The 26,457-nt window shown below is 42.3% G+C and overlaps 1 protein-coding gene across 2 annotated transcripts; it reads left to right on the top strand.

Moving 5' to 3' along the window:
- The first annotated feature begins 318 nt into the window (after positions 1-318).
- On the top strand, positions 319-26,457 carry enox1 (ecto-NOX disulfide-thiol exchanger 1). Of its 2 annotated transcripts, XM_058082685.2 has the most exons (13): positions 319-394; positions 15,266-15,485; positions 18,592-18,747; positions 18,868-19,074; positions 20,623-20,856; positions 21,762-21,974; positions 23,537-23,643; positions 24,094-24,208; positions 24,298-24,500; positions 24,738-24,845; positions 25,004-25,088; positions 25,391-25,476; positions 25,563-26,457. In XM_058082685.2, the coding sequence occupies exons 2-13, from the start codon at positions 15,365-15,367 to the stop codon at positions 25,692-25,694; spliced, it is 1,767 nt and encodes a 588-aa protein (XP_057938668.2). In that variant the 5' UTR covers positions 319-394; positions 15,266-15,364; the 3' UTR covers positions 25,695-26,457. The 2 variants fall into 2 exon arrangements, with proteins under 2 accessions (XP_057938668.2, XP_057938673.2); XM_058082690.2 differs by lacking the exons at positions 319-394; positions 15,266-15,485 and adding an exon at positions 16,536-17,006 and having other exon boundaries at positions 25,563-26,439.

The raw sequence follows: 26,457 nt of genomic DNA, 5'->3' as shown, positions 1-26,457 counted from the left end.
CCATACGTACTTTCACAGTGTACGTAACTTAATGTATTCATGCGAGTATTTCTACAGTATCTTCATAATGGATGTAAATGCATGAGTACATGCCCTCAGAGTGTAAATGCATGTACTGTATATACTATATACTATACTGCAAAATACATAATATATACAGTACATACAATACACACACACTTTTGAGGTGTGTGTAAAGAGTATACACACCTTAATAGTGTGTTTATACCGCGTCTACTATTCTTTTGCCTTCATAAGACTTGCGGGAGCGAGCGCACACACACGGGCGCGTCATCGAGTGTGCGCGCGCATTCCCGCAGGCAGGCTGAGCGGCGGCAAGCAGGGAGGCGCGCGTGCAGCTCGTGGTCGTCATCGTCGCGTTTCCTTGGCGGAGGTAAAAAGTCCGAATGTGCTGTTGTGTGATGTTGTGATGGCGTCATTTTCCATTGTGTCGGATACTTTTAGCGCAACGAGTGTTTGAAGGTGATTTATTGTTCATGTGTTTATTTTCATGTCACTATCGACGCACGTTCACGACACAAGTGCTTTCTAACGTGGTTCTACTACAGGGAGCATTCATTTAACCATCAATTCATGTAGTCATCTATTCATATTTTTCGTATATATTTTTCATATATTCATATAATAATTGAGTCATTATTCATGTATTCATGGCCTAATCTATTCACTTGTTCATGTAGTCATCCATTCATCTAGTCGTGTGTGTGTGTGTGTGTGTGTGTAACGATGCATGCTGCTGTTGTGTGCTACTTGTAGTTGGTGTGACAGAAAGAACATCAATTTTGGCAATTAATTTATGTTTTAATGACGTTTATGCTGTCATTTGTCTTCTGTCATCTCACTGAACACAATGTACACGATCATTAGTGGTGTGCGTTAATTAGCAGCATTGCAGACAAAACTGCATGTGCTTTATTGGAGGTATGGTATATACTGTAGAGTATAGTTGTGTTCACACATGGATGGTGCTGTCGGTCAGGACTAGGGAGACTTTGAGGTCCAGAAGCTTAGTGTGCTGGTGAATCACAACATGGTGTGAACCTCTGGTTGCTTACAAAATTTGTGTAATGTGTGTGTGTGTAAGAGTAAAAGTGATCCTCACTGACCCGTAAACGCTGACAACAAGGGACTCGAGGGAAGAGTTTTTTTATTCAAGAGAGAAAAAGTGAGGCACACACATGACTGCTTCTTTTTTTCTTCACTTGAGGTTGAGTTGTGGTGTGTCCACTGTAGGCCTGAGGCCACCCCCACAGCAGAATGAATGAAAGTGAAAGTATTCATGAAATGATGTTGTTTGTCCAGTGACAAACACACACTGTTATGTTGTCATGGTGTAAATCAGGGGTCTCAAACTCAATTTACCTGGGGGCCACTGGAGCTAGGGTCTGGGCAAGGCTGGGCCGCATCAGGTTTTCCAAAAAAAAACAACCGCATTTATTAAAAACAGAAAAATATACAAACTTTTTCAGTGCTTTGGTTCCAATTTTCTACAATAAAAGCTCTGATAAAACATTCCACTGTTCTCAAATATCTTAATTTTTATTTTTCTGCACAAAATAAGATGAAAAATAAATAAACAAAGAATAAAGAAAATCAATCCATCAGTAATAAATAAATATATTAATAATAATAAAACGGCAAATAATAAAAACTTAAGAAACCACATATAGTTGGTGGATAGACAAATTATTTTTTTCAGATTAAAATGAACAAAGCATTATTAGAGCCCTGTAGACATGGCAAAACACGACTATAGTGACATTTATACTTTTTTTATTTACAACATATTGCACAACTGCAGGGTCTTCAGACACATGCTAACTCGCAAACTAGAGAGCTAGCGACCTAAACGGTAGCCTTCAAGTTATTTCCTTTAAACTTAAATAGCCAAAAACGTACCACTTCCACACGGATAGGGAGGATAACTATTAACAGTTATTTAACCTTTAACGTGAACATTAATCAAACGTAATAATTTTTTCTGGGTACATGATACCATACAGCATCCATATCAAACTTGCGCGGGCCGCGTGTTTGAGACCCCTGGTGTAAATGCTGAAGAGCATAGTCAAAGATAGTTAGTAGTCACAAGACACCCAACTCACTTGAGTCCACGAGAAGAACAAGATGAACCAAGAATTTCAAGATTATTGAATCCGTACTGTCTGTCATACATTTGCAGCATTTCTTAAAATGCTGGCTTTTCAGTCGAGGTGTCAATATTAATAGTTCCAAAAAAACTATTTCTAGCAAACATTTTTTGGTTATTTTCATCATCATTTTAGCTTTTTCTATTTACATTTGCCTTTTTGCTCTATATTTCCACTTTTGCTGGGTTTTGGACACCATGTGTGTTTGCCTGGATTGCAAGGTGCTGCAGGCGGGTGATGGATGAGTGTGTACAAGCTCTGCCTTCTTGGCTCTGTTGCTCTTCCCAGGTATGGGATGCATTGTGGAGGGGTGTATGCAGCTTTCAAACTTCTATTGCATAGCGGTACAAAAGTAGAGCGCCAGTCTAACTTGGTCGCATACTTCACCATTGTTGACTACTTGTACTTAATTACCAAATAAATGCATGACGAAAGCAACAATTTCTGTCTCACTTTTAATGAGGACCCCACTTGCTACATATAGCAACTATGTCTCTAAATTGTCAGCACGGATCTCTTCTACGTACGAAGCGAGTGAGTTGCGTGTTATGAAGCGAGTTGATCACCAGAGTACCATTGTTAACGAAGCAAGACACCCGCTTAACCCTTTATCTTCTAACAAATTGCCACCGATATGCCTGACTTATTTCTGCCACTAACTTAAAAACAGCCACACGTCACTCATTGACGCTGGGAACACTGAGGTAGGTTGGATTGCAAGGTTAATAGTGTGTGTAAAGCACTTAATGTGCCTTTCAAATAATGCCCTGTGCACTGCCACTTCTATATTATGTGTATTATCATTCATAGTAGCGATGCCATAGTCTGATATTATTCTTGGGCTGGATTTTGGCTACAGGCGGCCTTTTGAAATGCCTTGATATAGGATGTTAGGACACACACTCCTATACTACACAAATACACATTAGCAGATTTACTTACATCCAATAAATTCAACCTTATACAGCTTGAAAAATAACCAAATATTCTAAAAAGTCGCTTGAGTCATTATTGTTCACACATTTATTAGGAAATCATTACTGTAACAATAATAATTGAAATAACAATAAAGGTTTTAACCGTGGCGGGACATGAATTTTGTACCTGGCCCTTCAGTTGGAATTTAACGGCCTAAATGCATCTTTTAATACTAGTACTATCATGTCGCAATTATACAAACCATCGATACTATGGTATGCAAAGCCACAGTATTACAAGGCGTGGCATTACAGAGAAGAGATATGCTATTCATATACAGTCACAAAAAGCTACAAACATTGAACCATATATTTAAATGCACTTGTATGAATTCATATCATGTATATGTATTAATAAATAATATGTATTAATTAATAATATAAAAAATAATGAATACCAATATAACTAACAGTGGGACTGAACGGTGGTAGAGTGAGTAGCACTCAGGCCACACAGCTAGGAGACCTGGGGCTCGATTCCCCCTTTGGCCATCTCTGTGTGGAGTTTGCATGTTCTCCCCGTGCATATGTGGGTTTTCTCCGGGTACTCCGGTTTCCTCCCACATTCCAAAAACATGCTAGGTTAATTGGTGACTCCAAATTGTCCATAGGTATGAATGTGAGTGTGAATGGTTGTTTGTCTATATGTGCCCTGTGATTGGCTGGCGACCAGTCCAGGGTGTACCCCGCCTCTCGCCCGAAGACAGCTGGGATAGGCTCCAGCACGCCCGCAATCCTCGTGAGGATAAGCGGTAGAAAATGAATGAATGGATTAATAACTAAGGTCTGACTATAAGTCAGCATAACTGGTAATAAAATGTGTAATAATTTCTATAAGGTAATGATAGTTTTGTTAATAATAATAGTGTCATATTTTCTTTATCTCAGTTCCTCCTCACCTTTTGTGTGTGTGTGTGTGTGTGGTCATCATCCCAGCATGCAGACAGTTCGTTTTCCACATGCACCCTAATGCTGTCCGTGCACTGCAGTGATATTGTGTTTGAAGTGAGGATAGTTGAAATTATTCATTTCATAGGAAACACTCGGATGCACAATCTATAATCCTCTTTGTGTGTGTGTGAGAGAGAGAGAGAGCGGAGGGGGGGAGTGTATGGCATGAAATCTCTTTGTTCTCATTTAGTAATATTTCCAAGGCAGCTCCCAGAAATAATCACTAACAATGAAAGTGAGACCTTTAAAGATTAATAAATGTAAAATTACGGTGTTATTACATTTAACCAAATAACAGATTATTTTCATATATGTACAGTCGTTGCCTTTACATAATAATAACAATAATAATGGCTATAATGATAGTCATAATAAACATTACAATATATTTCTATTTGTTATAACAATCATAATACATAATCATAATGATAATGATACAGTGATGCTGTAGTTAGTTCCAGAAGGTCTGACAAACCAAAACAGACTCGAACCACAGCAAATTTCTCTATAGAAAATAATATAAATCCAATTCCTTTGTTCCAGACACCCAAAAATGTTAACACAAAACACATTTTATAGACGATAATTACAGTTTTATATGCAGAAAATTATACAGAGAATATTACAAAAGACAAAGGAATGGACAAGTGAACATTTAAGATCACTTAGACATTCTGTTTGACTCCGGAATGCCGCAATCATGCTATGACAAGCTTTTTGTTGTTGGAATCAGAAATTTGTGTTATTTATGAAAAACGAGACCGACACGGTGGGTTGATAGACTGTTCCATGGGAACCGGGGTGGAAATGTATACGTACATAAATGTATGCGTGGGCACCGCAGCTGATGACGGCGCTGCTTTGTCACATTTACATTAGGGATGATCTTCATGATGGAGATTTGCTACCGATCCGCTGTGTTTTGAATATCGGATAAAATCGACTTCCTACACGAGATCTGGCCAATCCGGCTGCTGTGTAGCATCCGTAACTATGGACCACGCTCCTGCGGTAATATGCCTCAAACGTGGTTGCCACTCGACTCTCGCTAAGCGCATGAAGAAGAAAACGTGGTGAAGTTACTTTCATGTTGGACGTTGGCTATTAGGCTCCGTAGCTACGGTGGTAGTTCACCCTCACTGCACACGGACTGCTGTTCTTGCACAGTAAGTAACCATATTCAATTCCACAAATTCATGTTTGTAGCAAAAGTTTATTATTAAAAAATAATACCGGATTGGATTGGATCACAAGACTATATAAAAAAAATGTATCGAATCGGAATGTGGAATATTACATACCTCTGACGGTCTTCTCTATAAGCTGTAATATCCACAGGTCTTGCACCATTGTTTTGGTACGGTCCATCGCATTTCTTCTTTTTGCGATCTATGTACGATATTTTGTTACTTTGTGTATTGCATTCTAATGCTGTTGCCCTAAAATTGTGCATTGCATTGTGCGATCAAGTCACAACATTTCGTCTTGAGCACGTGATTCAAGATGGCGGTTTAAACAAACCTATTTTGGATGCTAATCAAGCGGGGGATGCAAACCAAGGCAAAATTTGAGCAAAAATATAGGATGTTAACTGAAAACGCACTAACTGGGGCTGATGTTACTGTACTAGTAATCACAGTAATGATGATGATGATAATAATCGTAATAATAATACATGTATGCAGGAAGTGTGTCACTGTGGGCGTCGCTTCACTGTAGTGGAAGTGTGGTCTGCCAACACCTCCCACCCTCAGCTTCCCTTTCCCCCCACTTCACACGTCTCCACCAATCACACACTCTGTCCTTCCTCATCACACTGAAGGAAAAGTCACTTCCTTTTCTCTCGCCTCTTTCGCCTCCATCACACACTCTAGCCCACTGACTGACACACTGCGATAGTGTGATGGTGTACAGTAATGTTGTGATTGTGCGATGGTGTCATGTTGTGATGCTGTGTTAGTTTGTGTCGCTTTCAGATGAAATGAAGAGAATCCGGTGCATAGCACTGCTGGCTAATGGTGATATATGTGGCCAGGGAATGGCAGGGCGGCAGGAACACGCATCATGTCAATAGGTGGGATGCATACCCAAGCACCTCTTCCCAGTGATTGATGGTCATCGGCTCACAAACACAAAAGAAGGCCATCAAACATACACACACACACGCAGCCAAAATATCAATGTACAATGCTGCTGACCTTTATTTTGAAAAATCACTCAGCGAATGCCAGTCGGTTTGTAACATGTTAGCATAACAATCACCTTTGACCTCTTAGCTTGCATGACAGATATAATACATATAGAAAAAATAATACATACAATACATTCTAATAACATTCATAGGTCAGAAAAGTGGGAAAAGCATAATAGGTCCCCTTTAATGTAATATATAATTTTTATGACAGACATTTTGTTCAGTCAATTAGACAGTACGTGACAAACAGCTCTCTTATTTGGAAGGCTGCATTGTGTGTTTTGCCTCTTGTCCTAATTTCATCGGGAACTGCGCTTTTACATTAACAAGCGCTAAAACACAACTTGATGTAAAGACACTCATACAGCCTGAGTTGCATACACACAGCCGCCACACTAGCGTACTCTGCTAAACTAAGATAACCTCACTAGGTTCCATTCACGTTCTGTAAGGTCAAAGTTTTGAAGTTTTTGCCATTGTTTCAGGTTAAATTTGGAGGATGGGGGCTAGGGTTGTGACTGAGATTCCGCTACGCCTACGTGGTCTACTGAGAAAACAGTTTCCCTCACAAATGTTTATTTTCCTCATGATGACAGCATTTTATTCAATACCAAATTTCTGTGAGATTCCGTGTTTAACAGTGTATTCTGTTTTTATTGGCCAATTCTACGATTCCGTCCATGATTCCGATTTAGTCCACTCATGTTGTCACTTATTCAAATATTAATTTGTTCATCTCTTCATGGAGTCATCTGTTCATGTTGTCATCATCATCATCATCAATCGTGTATTTTTGTGGTCATGTATACATGTTGAGATAACCAATATTTCTTGATCATTGTGCGAGCGTAGTGGTTAGCTAGTTAGCTAACATTTTCTCAGTGGTTCTCACCGGGACTATTAGGGCGGACTGCAACTAACGATTATTTTCATACCTGATTAATCGGACAATTATTTTTTCAATTAATCGATGAATCGGATTTGTGAAAAACACATTGTTAATTTCCGCTTTCTCATTCAGAAAAAGAAGATTTGAACAGAAATAAGTGCAATAAGTGCACAAACATCAGGTAGGTAAAATAAAGTTCATTCATTCATTTTCTACCGCTTTTTCCTCACAAGGGTCGCGGGGGGTGCTGGAGCCTATCCCAGCTGTCTTCGGGCGAGAGGCGGGGTACACCCTGGACTGATCGCCAGCCAATCACAGGGCACATATAGACAAACAACCATTCACACTCACATTCATACCTATGGACAATTTGGAGTCACCAATTAACCTAGCATGTTTTTGGAATGTGGGAGGAAACCGGAGTACCCGGAGAAAACCCACGCATGCACGGGGAGAACATGCAAACTCCACACAGAGATGGCCGAGGGTGGAATTGAACCCTGGTCTCCTAGCTATGAGGTCTGCGCGCTAACCACTAGACCACCGTGCTGCCTGTAAAAGTTAAATGATAAAAAAAAATCTAAATGTTTGTCAAAAAGCTTTAGTAAAACAATACAATAAAACACAATCGTGATCATTTTGTTAGTCCATTAATCTGAATCTTGTTGTTTCAATGAATAGAGTAATCAGTTAGACTATAGATTAAATTAACATGAATCAAACACTTGCAGATACAGTAGGTGTTGGGTACACAAAATATCAGAAATGGGGCAAAAATGTCCATCACTGTTTTCCAATGTCCAAGCTGTTATGTGTGAATATCTTGTATTGGCTAAAACACAATGATAATAGGTATGCTTCCATGGAAATAAATAAATATTCACATTTGAGAGGCTGAAATTTGAGGATATTTACATATTTAAATCCAAAAATGACAGTCCATCACCAACATAGTTATTTGGTAATGGATTAACCGTTGATTAATGGTTGCAGCTCTAGTGTTAGCTTAGCATTGCCACACCATGTCAGGTGTGACGTCAGGTGATTGTGAGCGTAGCATGAGTTAGCTTCATGTTGTTGGGAGTGTAAACACAAAAATACATTTGTACTGCCTTTGTGCGTGTGAATGTAGAGCTTTACTTTGAAAGGTCAGCATTAACCAGGTGGCAGCTCTGTCTCTGTCGTGTGTGTGAATGTGTCTTACAATGAATGAGTGTTGTCATCATGCGGTCAGCTTCCTTCCTTCATCCTCAATGTTCCCTTTCTCTCCGTCTCTTTTTCTTAAACTGCTTTCCCCTCCTCTCCTCTGCACGCACACACACACACACACACACACACACACATCACCAGCTCCTCCCCCACAGGAGGATCATGTTGATGCATCAGCTGCATGCAGCAGAGCAGCGCTGATGGATGATGTTGGAAGTTAGCTTTGCAGCGCGCTCACTGGCCACTCCATCACTGTATATGTGTGTGAGTGTGCCTCTGTGTGCGTGTGCGCGTGCATGTGCGAGAGGAGAAAAAGGCAGTGTGAGGCGAGCGAGGCTGTGTCAGGAAGTGGTAGCGCCACAAAGGCAGCGGGAGAAGACGTTCCAGTAAACAAATATAACGTCCTCTGTAGAGCACTGAAGAGAAGGATGAAGAGAAGGATGAACCTATTCCATTTTTGTTGGACTGTCACAAAAATCAAAGATCATTTCCCAACAATAAGACAAAGGAAAAAAATGGGTGTGGACAAAAGTATTGGGTCAGCTTCAGGAAGTGTGCATATTCTATTCTAATGAGGTTATGTTCAGAATAGCAGCTGTGTGTATGCGTGTGTGTGTGTATGCGTGTGTATATGTGTGTGTGATCAATAATTCATTAGTCTCAACCTTCAGGCGTCCTCTGAGGTACAATTGCCCCCCGCCCCTCCTGATCCAACCACACACACATACACTTGCACTGCTTTGCTGCGCCTCCCCTCGACATTGCACCCCCTGTCAACATGGACAGTATCACTTACATTATGGAACATTCATGCTGCGACCCCAGCTACCCATCACACCACTACCCTGATTTTGTGTATGATTTCCAGTCTTATCAGTTATTATTGTTCCGCACACAAAGCTAGTCTTGGGTGAGGTTGACTTATATTATTTTTGATTATTTTGAGTCTTTGTGGTTTGTTGCTTTTGTGAATTTTGTTGGTTATCATTAATAACATGCAAGGAGCCGCCGCATTTGCGTGTAAATGCGATTGTGCAGTGCCCTGGGCCACCCCTTCCAATCGTGCCAAAAGAGGGGAAGTATGCCATGCCTAGCCAAACATTACAGATTATAGATGCACATGCACATGCAAAACAAGTCGAAACCCACATCACGCTCGCTCAACCGAGACTACATTTGTGTGTGTAACAAGTACATGTCATTTAATTAATGCGATCTCATGCACAAATTTGCCAAATCGTAGAATGACTGTAATGCAATCACTCCTCACATGTTATTAATGAGAACCGACACAATTCATCCTAGAAATGAAACGCAAAAACGCAAACTCATCCACGCGGCCAACCCACAGCATACTCGTTCGCCCGTGACTACATGTGATTTCATTAGTGAGATTGTCCCTCTCACAAGTAATTGATGACAGCTGCCCCCTTGCTCAATAGAATACTGGAAATAATCCAAAAAGTCAGGGGAATTGCAGTGAAACAGCGGGATAGAAGGGATGGGTCATAGCACGAACGGTCAGTCCAACAGTCAGCGCTGGCAGCTGTTGCCATGGCAATGTTACAAGCGCAGTAAAAATGTCCTGGAGGTGCACATGAAGATGAAAGGCTGGCAAGCGGAGCGTGTCAGCAGGTCCGGCCTGGGGACACGGAGGTCGGTGGCGGTCATGCAAGACGCCATGGGCTGCTCGTACGAGCGCTCCCGCCTGTGCCGGTTCCTCTTCATTCTAATTAGAAGCGATGGGAACAGAAGGCGCCGCTGCAGCCCGTTGCTTCTGTCAATCAGCTTGTTTAGCCGTCACATAAAAACAACACACAAATGTTTTGTCATTTTGTTGCCTGCTGGCATATAGACGGGTGACAAGTCCTGACGCCATGATAGACCACCATCAGGCCGGCACGTTAAGAGCGCTAATGGCTACAAGCAACCACTGGCTGTTTGTACAGTCGACCTGTTTCATACATTGTTATTTTTTTCTATACGTTTATAGTCTACACCAGGGGTCTTAAATTAGGATAATATATCTATACATAGTTTCTATTTTTGCTGCATTCAGCTGGGAAAGGCTGCAGCTTACCCATGACCCAAAAATGGCCGCATATTTTAACCCCAACACAGGCAGCAATGCTTGAAAAAATGCTAGTTTAGAATTAGTTTAGATGTCAGACAAGCAGTAAAAATATTTTAAATTAATTCAGAAAACACATCTAATGTCACTCAACTCTATAAAGTAAAAACATATAAAAAATAAATATTTAGTGCTGCATAGACTACACGGTCGACAAGTGGTCAGCGCACAGGTCACACAGCTAGGAGACGCAGGTTTGATTCCTCTCATGCATATGCATGTTATCCCTTGTGTGGGTTTTCTCCGGGTACTCCGGTTTCTTCCCACATTCCAAAAACATGCTAGGTTAATTGGTGACTCCGAATTGTCCATAGGTATGAATGTGAGTGTGAATGGTTGTTTGTCTATATGTGCCCTGTGATTGGCTGGCGACCAGTCCGGTGAATCTAGAATGACTAGATAACATAACATAAAAATAGCACATAAAACGTAAACTAAACAGACACATCTCTGTATTGAACAACACAACATTTAGCATCTGAATAGAAAAATGAACATTTATCTTATTAGAAACACTTTTCTCTGTAAGCGTAGTGACAAACGGGTTGGTAGTGCATGTCTGTGGTATTTTCGACACGTGCTGCATAGTCCTTATGCCACGCTATAGAAGTCAAAGTGATGTTCACTTTAAGGCTGGCGTGTCTTTCCTTTCGGTGCCAGTGTACTAGGTTCTAGTTTTTAATGTGTGTGTGTGTGTGTCTTATGTGTCAGTAATGCTAATTGGCTGAGAAGTCGCTGACAGGCTGTTTAAAATGCACATGGTGGTCGCGGCTGAAAGAACGTTAGCTAGAAAACTGACTTGCCTGCCCGTTGCCTCTCTCTCCTGGCTTTTCCATCACCATCTGTTACATGATGTGCTCACACACACACACACACACACAGTAATAAATAGACAGGGATCTTGTCATCTTGTCTTCCTGTCTTCTTCATCAATGATGGAGGCTGAGGCGGGTCACATGACTGCATTAGATGACGTAAATATGGATAATATGAATGTAGACGGGCTAGTGGTTAGCGTGGTTAACATCTAGGAGACCAGGGTTCAATTCCACCCTCAGCCATCTCTGTGTGGAGTTTGCATGTTCTCCCCGTGCATGCGTGGGTTTTCTCCGTGTACTCCGGTTTCCTCCCACATTCCAAAAACATGCTAGGTTAATTGGTGACTCCAAATTGTCCATAGGTATGAATGTGAGTGTGAATGGTTGTTTGTCTATATGTGCCCTGTGATTGGCTGGTGACCAGTCCAGGGTGTACCCCGCCTCACGCCCGAAGACACCTGGAATAGGCTCCAGCACCCCCGTGACCCTTGTGAGGAAAAAATGAAAATGAAAAAATGAATGAATGAATGAATGAATGTAGACATAACAGGAGTTGGCAATTTGCATAGAAATTCCGTGTTAATACTAAGCTTAACTGAAACACTGTGCGTAAAATCTGTAATTATGGGAAATTTTTAGAATGTGGAAAATAGATTTCCTGAACTACATTGTAGAATATTTTGGTGTTAGAATGGTTTGAATCAATGGAGAATGAGGAATTACTAAGAATTCTTACTCTCAAATGTTACAGAATTTCGGGAAAAACAGTGAATTTTTGAAATGTTGAAAACAAGTGAATGTTTTAAATGATTTGGGCATTTCGGCCGTGGAATGGTTTGAATGGATTGCTGCTTTTCGCGGGAACCACAAAATCCTAAGAATTACAGCTGAATAGGTGCAGATTGTGGAAGAACTATAAAGCTTTGTGTGCTTTTTATTTGGTGTAGCTGCTCTATAGGAGTCCACAACCCAATACAAAGGGCCGAAAAATGGCCGAAAAGGGCCGAAAAATAAATTTTATCTTGGCCAGCGTCTTTCAAAGTTCTCCCATCACATGTTGACAATTGACATTTTTTAAAAATTGCCACAATCGCACAGAGAATAACAGATTATGTTGTGTTTATTCTGTTAACATTATTTGGTGTGGTTTGTGAGTAGCACACTCTTCTGGTGACTATATGTAATCGCACCTGAGAACATAGCAATATAGTAAGCTTATCAATTACTTACATTTGCCAATCAAATAAATGCAAATATACTTCATTTTATTAATACAGAGTAACAACACTAACAATAAATATAAAATCATGTCCTCTTTTATAACAGAAGTTTAAGAAAATTTGCATTTTAGATCTCCACTCCACCCCACGGCATTGCGGCTCGGAAGCTGACTGGTTCCTGATTACTTGTGACTGTGTTTGGGCAGGGCGGACCTGTCAACAGCACCCGCTATTACTCATTCAGAATATAAAATACATGCTTTCACTTTTGAGTCCCCAAATACCAAAAAATCACTAGATTTGTCGCTAGTTGCTTTTGAGAAAATATGTCGTCAATGGGGATGGAATGGTGTTGCCAACTTGCCGCCATGTTGCTTCCATTACGCGCAGATGGTTTTTCTTTTTTACTTTGTAACAGAAAGCCACTGTGTCCTGAGTGAGCTTAACATTTTGATTCTGGATTGTTTGAATCGACTTAGAAATGTGTAAGAAGTTCTATGTTAAAACTTTTGCAATAAGAATAATTACAGACAGATTGAAGACGAATCAAGTACATTTGTAAGACAGACAGATCAATCGATAGATACTTTATTGATGTACTGTAGGTCTGGTCTCCTCTGTATAGTAGTATATAAACAGTCCCAAATATATCAGCAGGAGCTATGATAGATATGAATATATATTCATTAAAATTGGTATTTGTCTTTGGGTCAGCCAGTATTTTCCGAGTTGCTCCAAGAGCACGCACACACACATGTTCCTGGCCTGCGGTGTCCCTCTCATCAGGCGACAATTAGGATATGATGGTCGCCTTCTGGCCGCTCATCTGCGGCGTCGGCTAATGGCTACTAGCTGCAGGGCGGCAACCTGACGGTGACGCAACAACGGCCGCAGGAGGGCAAATACAAGCTGACAAACAAACACAGCATCACAGAGAGGAAAGGAAGCAAGGAAGTGTGCTGCCATGTTGTCTCTCCTTGCAAGTCAGCGCGTTAGCCTCAAGAGTGGTACCACTCCTCCTACAGGCCGCCCAGAGAACATGTCGTCATTTAGCCTGGAAAGTGTCATCTTTGAGTGTTTACACTCTCTTCAGGGAATGTTCCAGAATTCTCTCTGAACAACCAGAGCAGCTTTGATGAGTTGCGATGCCTTTTAAGAGACGATCGCAGAAGCCGTCCTGGTGGACTACATGCGGAGCGGGCAAAAACTCTATTGATCTGGTGTCACGAATGCAACACATGCAAATGTTGGCATTGTATTATAGGTGGCAAATTAGCACATTGTTTAATACAAATATATCACATTAATAATAAATGGGCTGCACGGTGGACGGGTGGTTAGCTTGTAGCCACACAGTCAGGAGATTGGGAAGACATGGGTTCCATTCTCTGTGTGGAGTTTGCATGTTCTCCCTGTGCATGCGTGGATTTTCTCCGGGTACTCCGGTTTCCTCCCACATTCCAAAAACATGCTAGGTTAATTGGTGACTCCAAATTGTCCATAGGTATGAATGTGAGTGTGAATGGTTGTTTGTCTTTATGTGCCCTGTGATTGGTGTACCCCGCCTCTCGCCTTAAGACGGCTGGGATAGGCTCCAGCACGCCCGCAACCCTTGTGAGGATCGGCGGTATAGAAAATGGATCTATGGAGTAATAATACATTCATTTTATTTTTATCATGTGCCAAGGTACCACTGCACTGCTAGACTATGTGACATATAAAAAGACAATAATTAGCTTGACAACAGATGTTACATGGTATAATGTTGAAATAATCTACACTGGGAGGTGTGTGTGTGTGTGTTCATGAATAGTGAAGCAGGACAAGCTCTCCATGATGAATATTTAATGATGTGTGAAAGTGAGCTGAGCGTCACGTGGATCAAAATGCATAAAATCTCAGCAAATGTTGCTGTGTGAGTATGTGTGTGTGTGTGTATTCATGACAACATAACAGGAATAAGAATGAAATAATAAAAATTTGCATTACAGGAATGTATAGGGTGTGGCCACACAATCAGGAGATCGGGAAGACCTGGGTTCGATTCTCTGTTTGGGTATCTGTATGTGGAGTTTGCATGTTCTCCCCATGCATGGGTTTCCTCCCACATTCCAAAAACATGCTAGGTTAATTGGTGACTCCAAATTGTCCATAGGTATGAATGTGAGTGTGAATGGTTGTTTGTCTATATGTGCCGTGCGATTGGCTGGCGACCAGTCCAGGGTGTACCCCGTGTTTTGGTGTTATAATTATATGAATAGGTCAAGAAATGTGGAAATTCATAAGCTCAAATGACTTTGTTTTTGACATTGTTTTTTGGTGTTAGTGTTTTGATGTTGGAATGGTTGGAATCAGTTGACAAATACGGATGATGTAATAAGATTTCTTAAGATCAATTAAATTTGTGTCATGGAAAATGTTAAATTTGGGAATGTGGAAAATTGTTTGGGTGAATGTTTTGATGCTGGAATGCTGTGAAGTAATTGAGAAATGTGGGATTATGCCATTCATTTCAGTGGTAATTTTTGTGCTAGTAAAACTGTGAATTTTTGGAATAATGAAAATAGATAGCCTGAATGCCCTGAATGGTGTACACGTACGTATGAGTGAACGCTCTTCAACATTTATACAATAAGTGTAATATTCTAATGCTGAGGAAGTCTTATCCTGATGATTGACATGCAGCCTGTCATTTCTTCACCAAGGTATCTGTTTCCTGTCTCAGTGAGAGCCAGCCTCCATGAGGTCACCGGACCCTGGACCCACCCAGTCAGCTTGGTCCAGGTGGTGTTGATAGGACAACCATGGCCAGTGTTGCTTCCTCTGCAACTGACGGCGGCCAGCAGGGGCACCAGAGCGAGCGTCCTGCTTGGACGAACCTCACTGTGGCGCCGCTGGGCATCGGCGGACAACAGCTTCTCTCAGGTAACTTCTGTGATGACACAGCAGCCACTTTATTAGGTACATTATCTAATGCCATCCAATATGAAATATGTCAAAATTGTTTGTTATTTTTTATTCATAGGCGGCACGGCGGTCGAGTGGTTAGCGCGCAGACCTCAAAGCTAGGAGACCAGGGTTCAATTCCACCCTCGGCCATCTCTGTGTGGAGTTTGCATGTTCTCCCCGTGCATGCGTGGGTTTTCTCCGGGTACTCCGGTTTCCTCCCACATTCCAAAAACATGCTAGGTTAATTGGCGACTCCAAATTGTCCATAGGTATGAATGTGAGTGTGAATGGTTGTTTGTCTATATGTGCCGTGTGATTGGCTTTCGACCAGTCCAGGGTGTACCCTGCCTCTCGCCCAAAGACAGCTGGGATAGGCTCCAGCACCCCCCGTGACCCTCGTGAGGAATGAATGAATGTTTATTAATATTATGAGCATTTGTATACATTCAAATAATGTACCAAAATATTACACAGCTGTCAGGATGATACACTTGTGGTTCGTGGGAAGCCGTTGTTAATTAGCATCGCTAACAAAGCTGTAAGGAGTCGAGGCTCATGAATATTCAAACAACGCTGCAGCTTGTACCTGACACCTTCTCTCATTGCGTCATTAGCCATTTCAAACCTCCATTACAGGGGACAAATGCAACAATCTTAGCATTATTTGAAAGTTAACACTGTACAATTATCATTCCTCTACCGCTCAAACTCACAGAATAAGCAACTTAATTTCTTCTTATCCAGTAGCAAAGATATGTACACGTTTGTATGTTCTCCCCGTACATGCGTGGGTTTTCTCCGGGTACTCCGGTGTCCTCCCACATTACAAAAACATGTCAGGTTAATTGGGGACTCCAAATTGTCCATAGGTATGAATGTGAGTGTGAATGGTTGTTTGTCTATATGTGCCCTGTGATTGGCTGGCGATTTGTTGGGATTTGTTTATCATCAGTCAGTGATAGTAAGTGTAGTATGCCACAGAAGCACGTCATAGCCCTGACCTCTACACATCCTGACGTACCGCTCACCTACCCATGAGTCAAAAGGTTGCCAAACAATCAAATATTGTATTTGTGTCTGGCAGCAGCCCAGTGGTAAAAAAATAAATAAATAAATTCATCGAGGTCTCGCCTCTACAGAGTGAAGTCGGCGTGAGTCATGGCGGCCGCAAGCAAAAGCAGCCCGGCTGGACTGTGATGAATGTGCAGCGCCAACAAGTGTAATTTAGCTGTCAGGGTTATCGCACACAACACTTTAATGGCTTCTCCAAAGAGCTAGAAGCTAAGCGCTTACACTTGCGTTTCCTTGTTTTTCTGTGACCAAACACGCCTTGTGTTGCTAGCAGATAAAAGCTGACACACATTAGAAGACAATTATTCAAGGTGACTTTCTTTGATGATGACTCATTCATTATTGTTTTATTGCCTTGGACTTGTCTGAAGTGAACATGAGAGCAAATGAAACAAAACAACATGAAGACAGAGTGTGCAAGCTAAGGTAATGTTAGCAGCTACTGATCAAAGAACAGTGTGATTGACAGTTGTTGTCCCAGCGCAAAGACTTAGCACATTGTTAGCATGTTATGTTTCTAGCATGCTAACATTAGCAGCAAATGATCAGAGAGCGGTAATTGAAAGTTGTTTCTCCTAGCATAAAGAGCTAGTACGCTATGTTCACAGCTAGGCTAAAGTTATCAGCTAGTGATCAGAGAGCAATGTGATTGACAGTTGTCATAGCACAAAGACTTAGCACATTGTTAGCATGTTATGTTTCTAGCATGCTAACATTAGCAGCTAATGATCAGAGAGCGGTAATTGAAAGTTGTTTGTCCCAGCATAAAGAGCTAGTACGCTATGTTCACAGCTAGGCTAAAGTTATCAGCTCATGATCGGAGAGCAATGTGATTGACAGTTGTCATAGCACAAAGACTTAGCAAATTGTTAGCATGTTATGTTTCCAGCATGCTAACATTAGCAGCTAATGATCAGAGAGCGGTAATTGAAAGTTGTTTGTCCCAGCATAAAGAGCTAGTACGCTATGTTCACAGCTAGGCTAAAGTTATCAGCTAGTGATCAGAGAGCAATGTGATTGACAGTTGTCCTAGCACAAAGACTTAGCACATTGTTAGCATGTTATGCTTCCAGCATGCTAACATTAGCAGCAAATGATCAGAGAGCGGTAATTGAAAGTTGTTTGTCCCAGCATAAAGAGCTAGTACGCTATGTTCACAGCTAGGCTAAAGTTATCAGCTAGTGATCAGAGAGCAATGTGATTGACAGTTGTCATAGCACAAAGACTTAGCACATTGTTAGCATGTTATGTTTCTAGCATGCTAACATTAGCAGCAAATGATCAGAGAGCGGTAATTGAAAGTTGTTTCTCCTAGCATAAAGAGCTAGTACGCTATGTTCACAGCTAGGCTAAAGTTATCAGCTCATGATCGGAGAGCAATGTGATTGACAGTTGTCCTAGCGCAAAGACTTAGCACATTGTTAGCATGTTATGTTTCCAGCATGCTAACATTAGCAGCAAATGATCAGAGAGCGGTAATTGAAAGTTGTTTGTCCCAGCATAAAGAGCTAGTACGTTATGTTCACAGCTAGGCTAAAGTTATCAGCTCATGATCAGAGAGCAATGTGATTGACAGTTGTCCTAACACAAAGAGCTAGCACGCTGTTAGCCTGTTTTGTTGGCAGCAGGCTGGTGTTAGCTGACTACTTTGTATTTTGCCCAGTTAGCAATAATAGATTATTGACTTTCTTGTGGTGACCTTTGACTGCAGACCTTCTGTTCGGCCCCTGCCTCCACCTAGGTGGCTGAGATGTTGCCTTTTGCAAACACGGGCATTATCATCATTATAATTTACAGTGGGATACCGAACATCACTGCTGCTTTCTGTGCTATTAGAAGTGTATTTTCTGCAACACATTCTCCAGGCGGCTGTGGCTACTTCAAATTGTATCTCCAAAAAGGGGTGCACTGCAAAAAAAGTTCATGAAGCACTGTATTAGAGGTATTAGAGGAAGATTACTAAGGTCTCTTCTCAAGCTTCTGCTGGTCTGGCTCTCCTGGTCTATTGCAGAGTCTCTGCGCATTCAGAGGTTCGAGCCCCCGTTGGACCTCATCGCAACTGTCAACCCAATTATGGCGGGAGTCAGCCTGGTTGCCCCCCCTGACATGCAGCCAGTCAAGGAGATCATACACTGCAAGAACTGCACTCTCTTCCCTCAGAACCCCAGTAAGAAGTTCAATTCTTCCACTCAGTCATGATCATAATATCGCTGAATAGATCACTGGAGAATATTCTAGATAGAACCACCTGCAGTTCTTTCACATTCACAATGTCACTGCGCCGCAGACCTGCCCCCACCATCCACTCGCGAGCGCCCCCCTGGCTGCAAGACGGTGTTTGTGGGAGGTCTGCCGGAGAATGCCACCGATGATATCATCAGGGAGGTCTTCAGTCCGTGTGGCGACATCACTGCCATCCGCAAGAGCAAGAAGAACTTCTGCCACATTCGCTTCAGCCAACACTTCATGGTGGACAAGGCTATGTACCTATCAGGTGAGACACGGACCGATTTGACTGGCACACATGACCACTATACAATTAGATGACGAGGGGAAAATACAACATTAGTGAACTTACAGGACTAGATGCATAGAGGATTGGACGACAGGTAGGCCTCTCACGATAATTGATAATAAATCAATAAATCACATAATAAATAAAAAACAACTCAATAATTTTCTCAGCCTCAATATATTGTTATGTGCATGCATGTTTGTTTTCCTCCTATCTCTCTACCAAACAGACTGGATCACAAAAGGATTCAGTCTGTGCAATACCGAAATGAACAGAGTGAGTGAACCCTCCTGTCAGTTTTTCAGTGTCTTTGTCCCACTGTGCACGGCTGCTAACGAGTGCTGCAGCTTGCAAGTGAGCAAACACAAATATGAATGAATGACGGCATGGTCCCCATGGTTTCTCAGCTAAATGCCACAGCCCCAGTGTGGGAATGTTTCAGTTTTAAGCAGAATTAAGTGAGCCCATCAACACTGCTGAACTGATATGAGACGAAGACGGAGAATATAACCAACTTGAATGTGCTCAAACACAACCATCCTGTACAGTTCTCCCAAGTGGCAACCCCCCCCCCCCCCCCCCACACGATTCTGCACACTCACAAACAGTGTTGTTTGCTGCATGCAGGGCCGTTGACAAGGAGGGACAAAGAGTATCTTGTCCCGGGCCCAGAACTGGTCCTTCATGAAAATGTGATTAATCATTCTGTTTCATTTCAAAATGTGATTTAGGGGAGAAAATTTACATGCATTTATTTACATGCAAAAAATGATTTCTGGTTCTTTTGCCTTTATCGTCTTCGAAAATAGAGTCAAGAATCCCCCTAACACTCCCAATGCACAAATGCAAAACTGTACAGCTATGGGGCTTCAGAATGAGGACGAGATGGCTAGAGGACGAGAGAACTACAGTAATAATAATAATAATTATACATTTTATTTAAAAGCCCCTTTCAGGACACCCAAGGTCGCTGTACAGAAGATAAAAACCACCAATATAAAATACAAGATAAAGGACAACATACAATAAATAAGAACATACAATAAATAGGGGGAGGGGGGAAGCAGTTAAAGAGAATAGGCAAGTTTGAACAGATGAGTTTTGAGTATGGATTTGAAGATGGGGAGGGTGGCAGAGTTACAGAGGTCTGGTGGCAATGAGTTCTAGAGTTGGGGAGCAGAGCGGACTAGAGATGACTAGAGGACTAGAGAACTACAGGACTAAGTAAATAGGAAACTGGAAAACAAGGACATCATGGCCAGAGTAGAGAAAAGCAAGAATACTTGACAATGGCAGATGACGAAAAGACTTCTCAGCTACAGGACTAGAAGGTGAGGACTCCACGGGTGAACTACCAGTCGGGACCACTAGAAGACTAGACAGCTAACATGGCTATTCGACAAGAGGGTTGGAATACTAGAGACTAGCCTGCTTCCTGTTGATAACAGTGCTCAGTGCTATCCCACACTGATATGGTAAAATAGTAGCGTACTGATGAGAACCAATAAGCTTTGAGTGTTTTCCCAGGATACCGAATGCGTATCGGGTCCAGCACGGACAAGAAGGACTCTGGCAAGATCCACGTGGACTTTGCTCAGGCACGAGATGACCTGTACGAATGGGAGTGTCAACAACGGCTAATGGCCAGAGAAGAACGACACCGCCAGACACTCTGGGAGGACCGTCAGCAGCCGGCGTCTCCGGCCCCCATTGTGCATTTCTCTGAGCATGAGGCAGCCATGTTGGCGGAGGGACTGAAAGGTAAGAAGATGTGTGCATCTGTTGTGTTTTTGTTGCACTTTTCTCTGCCGATTCAAAGTATTACAACATTCAGTTCATTCAGTACATTCCTCACATGAACATTCAAGATATTTTGGCCATAATGTAATCGTGGCAGCATGATGTCACCTAAGATCATCAATAAGCCAGCCAAGTGCACACTCAAGGCCATTCAGGGCATCAGACAATGGCGGTGCTCGTTGCTAACGGCAACACGAGCTGAAGGTGTTACCTTTGTGGAGTCTATTTTTGTCACCTAAATAAATAGTTGTTGTTATTGTCGTGCATCATTGTGCGACAACGTGTAATGTGACTGTAATCTGCCGCTGCTGCTCCAGAAGCTTTTTATCTGCGCTCCAGCACCTCCTGAGCTCTTTAAACGCTCACTAATTCACTCACGTCTTCGCCTCGGTGCCCCTGCGCTTCAATTGTCATTCAAATGAGACCGAGCGCTCATGTGACTGACGTCTAATGTGGCAGCAGGCGGAGTCGCCTCTCGTGTTCGCAAGCTGTGACGTTGTTTCGCTGACACCTCTGGGGAACAATTTGGAGGCCATCTGGCTGCGCGCTCGTTGGTTTAGGCTGACTGGGCACTAAAGGTCCCGTGAACGAACTCTCACATCCAATTGTGGTGATGTTGCCTGGAAGTTGGGGACTGACTGTGGAAGAGGCAGGAAATAAAGCAAAGCACATGCCTGCCTTTGTTGGAAGCTGTGACGTAAATAAATGCATCAATTATGGACAATTTTTTAAGAACTACAACATTTTGATGGATTGTGAATTTTCCCGATGGACTAACTAATGTGAGTTAGCATGCTAACTAGAGCTTGTGTTTGTTAAAGAAGGTGGCATGGAGTCAGAGGATGTTTCCACGTGTTTCTTTGCAGACAACCACAAGTTCAGCGAAGCCACGGCGGTGCTCCTCACCTGGATGGACCGAGGCGAGGTCAACCGTCGCACCGCCAACCAGTTCTACTCCATGATACAGTCAGCCAACGGTCATGTGCGCAGACTGTTGAGCGAGAAGGCTGTGCAGGAGGAGGAGATGGAGCGCGCCAAGGAGGCCTTCAAGTGTGCCCTGGTGGCCATCTTGACACAGTGTAAGTCGACGGACACCATCTTGATATTCACAGTCGCTTCCTCTTCCTAAGGGCAATGGCAACACGCAACCTTTCAACTTGTCATCCATCCATCATCCATCTGTCCATCATCATCCATCCATCCATTCATCCATCAATCTATCCATCCACCAGTCCATTCATAAACCCATCCCTCATCCATCCAAAGGAAGTCTCTGAAAAGGAATCCAGTGGATTTTCTTTCTTCCCTTGAGGTTTGTACAAGTAAAACAAGTTTAAAGTCAAATTCACTTCCGCTAGTTAACATGTGATGTGCCATGTGATGTACATCGCATGTCAACCGTGGAGCAAGTCAACCTGCATGTAGTGTAAAAACACATGCAAATACAATGTAAGTATAAGTATCTTAATTAGTACATGTGTAAGGACAGTATGTGTTAGTACATGTATGTACAATGTAAGTACATTTGTATGTCCATGTACTGTAAGTGCTTGTGTAAGTACATGTTTTAATATACGTGTACTAGGGGCATCACAAGATCTCACAAGATTTTTGTTCACTGGCATTTGCGGCTTGAATGAGCCACAAATGAATGATTGACGCTATTTCATATTTTCAGTAGTCAAAGTCAAATAGTCAAATAACATTTTCCCGTGTCTGTAATAAATTAATTAATTAATTAATCCCACAGGAAATGACAACAAACTACATAATTTTACCAGCGTCTATATATTGACAAGTGTATGCGTGTCGGTTTTCCCTCCCTCCTCTAAACAGACAGGAAGAGGGCTCACTCTTCGCACAATTGATAAGATAAGATAAGATATGCCTTTATTCGTCCCTCAGTGGGGAAATTTGCATTGCACAGCAGCAAGAGTACAGAATCAGTCAAGCAGTACAAAATACACAATATAGAAAATAAACAATATAAACAACCCAAGTATTAACAAAATCAACAGTTTTTCCCAGAGTTATATACAATACAGTATGTAGATAATATGAAACCAGATGAGATATATGACCAGTCTATACACTGAGATCTTGCTAGTGAGTTAGTATGAGGCAATATGGAAATACTTCACATAGAACTTAGTATATTGCATTTAGATCCCAAGAACAACGGCACGAATGGAGTGAACCCTTTTCTTAGTCATGCAGTCTTTTGTTGCTGTGGGTGGAGGCGGGGCCGGTAGCATACACTGAAGGGTATGTTATGGGGAGCATTGCAAGGTATTTCATTGTACTTTTCCTAAAAGTAGCCTAATGTTAAAATCTCGTGTCTTGATCTTGTAGACCCAATCTTGTCTCGTTAACTGATTGTCTCATGACACCCCTTGTAAGTTCATGTAAATACATGCAAGTAAAGTATACATACATGGAAGTTCATGTGTAAGTACAATGTGAGTACAATGTGAGTACAGAATGCTGACAAGGGGCGGGACCAGGCCATGACTTGACTCCTCCCATTCATTGGTCCAAAGAACCACAACACACGCATACACATAAATGGCTTTTTTTGTCTTGACTCCCCCCCTTCCCCTGCCCCTCCATGCCCCCTGACCCCTCCTGGTTCACCCCAAAGTTGAGCAGATCTCGGCCGTGTTCACCGCCGCCAGCAGACAAAAGGCATGGGACCATTTCTCTAAAGCTCAGCGCAAGAACATAGACATTTGGCGCAAGCAATGTGAGGTTGGTACACCTTCTTGTTGTCTGCTGTCCACTCCCACAGAAAGTCAGTCAACCAGTTTGCAAGGCTGCTCAAAGGTCTCGATGGTCCAGCAGTCACCACAGGAAAGCATGCCTGTTTCATACCCAGTCAGTCATTAACGGGTACGAGTGCGCATTGTGTGACTCGGCCCACATGAAGCTGGCCAGGAAGTACGTAGTCATCTGTAATCAGAAACCAGACAGGTGACAGGAGGCATGAACTAACAGCCAATCAGTTGCCAGCTTGTGCTGGTGAAAGTTTGATCAGCTCCAGAACAAATCCTTCCTGGTTTCTTCCCTGAATGGTAAGTCGCTATAGCAACAGTGCTGCTTCAGCAAATGTGACAAGTGTATCAATTTAGAAATGATACCAATGTGACCTGCTTTGACAGCACTAATATCTGTAGATGATGGATCATAATGGCATTTCAGGAACTGATGAAAGTCCATGGGGAGGAGATCATGGGCATCCGACGTGAAGAGGAGATGGAGATGTCGGATGAAGATTCCGATGAAAGTCCTTGTAAGAAGATATGCAAAGACAGCGGTATGATAGGAAACACATTGCATATGTTTAAATGACAAAGCCCTTTCTTTGAAATGCTTCTTCTCGTTGTCTTGTCTCCTCCCCGCCAGGGGTGTGTGATCAGATGGAGGCGGGCCTGCGAGAGGAGAACGTTTCCTTACGATGGCAGCTGGAGGCTTACATGAAGGAGGCAGAGCTTGCAAGGAAGGAGGCAGGAAAAGAAGACAACAACAATGTAGTCGGGCTGACCAGGTGGCACTTTCCAGATGCTTCCATGCAGCTGCTGCAGCAAAGTGTCATCAGCATGCAGCAGGTTGTTCTTCTTTCTACAAGCTGAATTATTTGATTGATATATGTACATGTATATTCATGCAAATGCTGACGCACAACATCAACATGCCGACATGTCTCCAAATGCTGGACACGTTCCCCAGACTCCTAGAGATCCCATAATAGTCATTTGTTAGCTTGTTCTCAACAATTTGATGTCACACACATGCACACACACACATCACTGCAATGTGCGTTTGATTGTTTGTTGGACTCTCAGCAACTCCACAGCCTGCAGGAGCAGCTAGCTAGCAAGGAGGCCGAGTTAGAGCAGGCGAAAGAGGAGCATCACTTCCTGGAGGGGGAGGTGCTCTCACTCCAAGACAAGGTACAATCCATATTCCTCCTCCTTTCTTCTTTTGCTTCCTTGCCTTCTTTAGCGTTCAGTCATATTTATAAATCATTTATATGTTTTTTTTCCTTTTTTTCCTTTTACAACAAATAATTTTTCTGTGTATAATGCATGTGTATGTGTTTATGTTCTAGGGGGTCAGCGGGTGCCTCCCATCAACGTACCTCAGCAGAGAGAGAAGTAATGTTGTCCTGTCCGAAAAGGAGGCCCTACTTCTGGGTGAGTGATGACAGCCAACATTCAGTATTTCAGTAGAACCTCCAAAGTGGGACACAATCTGTTCTGTGACGCTTGTTGTGTGCCAAGTTATTCAACTTCCCTTAGTGTCAAAATGTGTCCAGTTTCATGAACTGTATAGGCAATGTATTTGTTACATTTTAACAATCTTTATCATCATACAATCATACAACAAGTGGAAGAAGAAGTAAAATACAATAAAACCACACAAACTTGTGTAAAAAACATCATACAACATGCTTTCCCTGATAACATATCTGTTATTGACCCACTGATGACTTCAGGCGTGATTTCGACCTTCCTCCATGTTCACCCGTTTGGGGCCAACCTGGAGTACTTGTGGTCTTACATGCAGAGACTGGACTCCAAGGTATACACACTTCTTCTGTGAAGATACACCATTGAGAGAGCTATTAAGTTCCAAGCGCGTATTTCCGTGTGTTTGTGTGTGTCTAGGTGTCGGCAGGGCAACTGGAGCGCCTCATGGTCCGTCTGCCCCTCATGTTTAGGCAGGAACTTAGCGGTGTGGGAGCCACTCTGGAGAAACGCTGGAAGTTCTGCGGGTTTGACAGCCTGAGTTCGGGATGACCCGGGATCTGACAAACACATGTACACATACGCACACAGATGTGCGTGTGTGTTTATCACAGTGGACGATGATCACATTGACCCTGAGTATAGGTGGATGTTCACAGCCTCTGGTGACCACTGGGACCTGCAGGTGTGTGGAGAGGGGGGGTGATATGTCACACTACAGCTGAGGTATCGTGCCTGCTACTATGCTAATGCACAAACATGAGCCACTAGCCGTGTTTTTCTTGTTGATGGAAATCTTATATTGTGATTGCATCAAGACTTTGGCATCAAGCTCCGCCGGCTTTCATGTCATTTTTACTAATATGATTGACAGGCTTAAAATGTTTGTTTATATTTGTGTTGTGAAGATTTTGGCTAAAGAGGAATTTCATCAAAAAATGTTTAGTTGTAGATTTCTGGGTGCTGTGGGTGGAGCGATCACAGTTGAGGGGAAGAGGTGGGGTCAACGACAGATTAGGACTGGCACAAGTATCAAATTGTTATTAATGTCATTATATTATTATGTCATTATTAGATTATTAATGAAGTGGTGATTATTATACAACTTTTATAGTCATTATATACTGTATCATGTCTTAATAGTCATACTGGATTACCTCAGTGCTTATAGTTTATGCTGCAACGCTGCCATCTGCTGGACAAAAGCAGTTGTTGCAGCTTGTTATTGACCAACATGCAGTATTTCATGAATTAAATCAATAAAAATACAATTTACTGCAATTTAGTGTTTTTCATCTGAATTGATTCATTGATT

Source organism: Doryrhamphus excisus, linkage group LG12 (genome assembly GCF_037039965.1).
Source record: "Doryrhamphus excisus strain RoL-2023G ecotype Guam linkage group LG12, RoL_Dexc_Guam_v1.1, whole genome shotgun sequence".
NCBI lineage: Eukaryota > Metazoa > Chordata > Actinopteri > Syngnathiformes > Syngnathidae > Doryrhamphus > Doryrhamphus excisus.
This window is presented reverse-complemented; position numbering and strand designations above follow the sequence as displayed.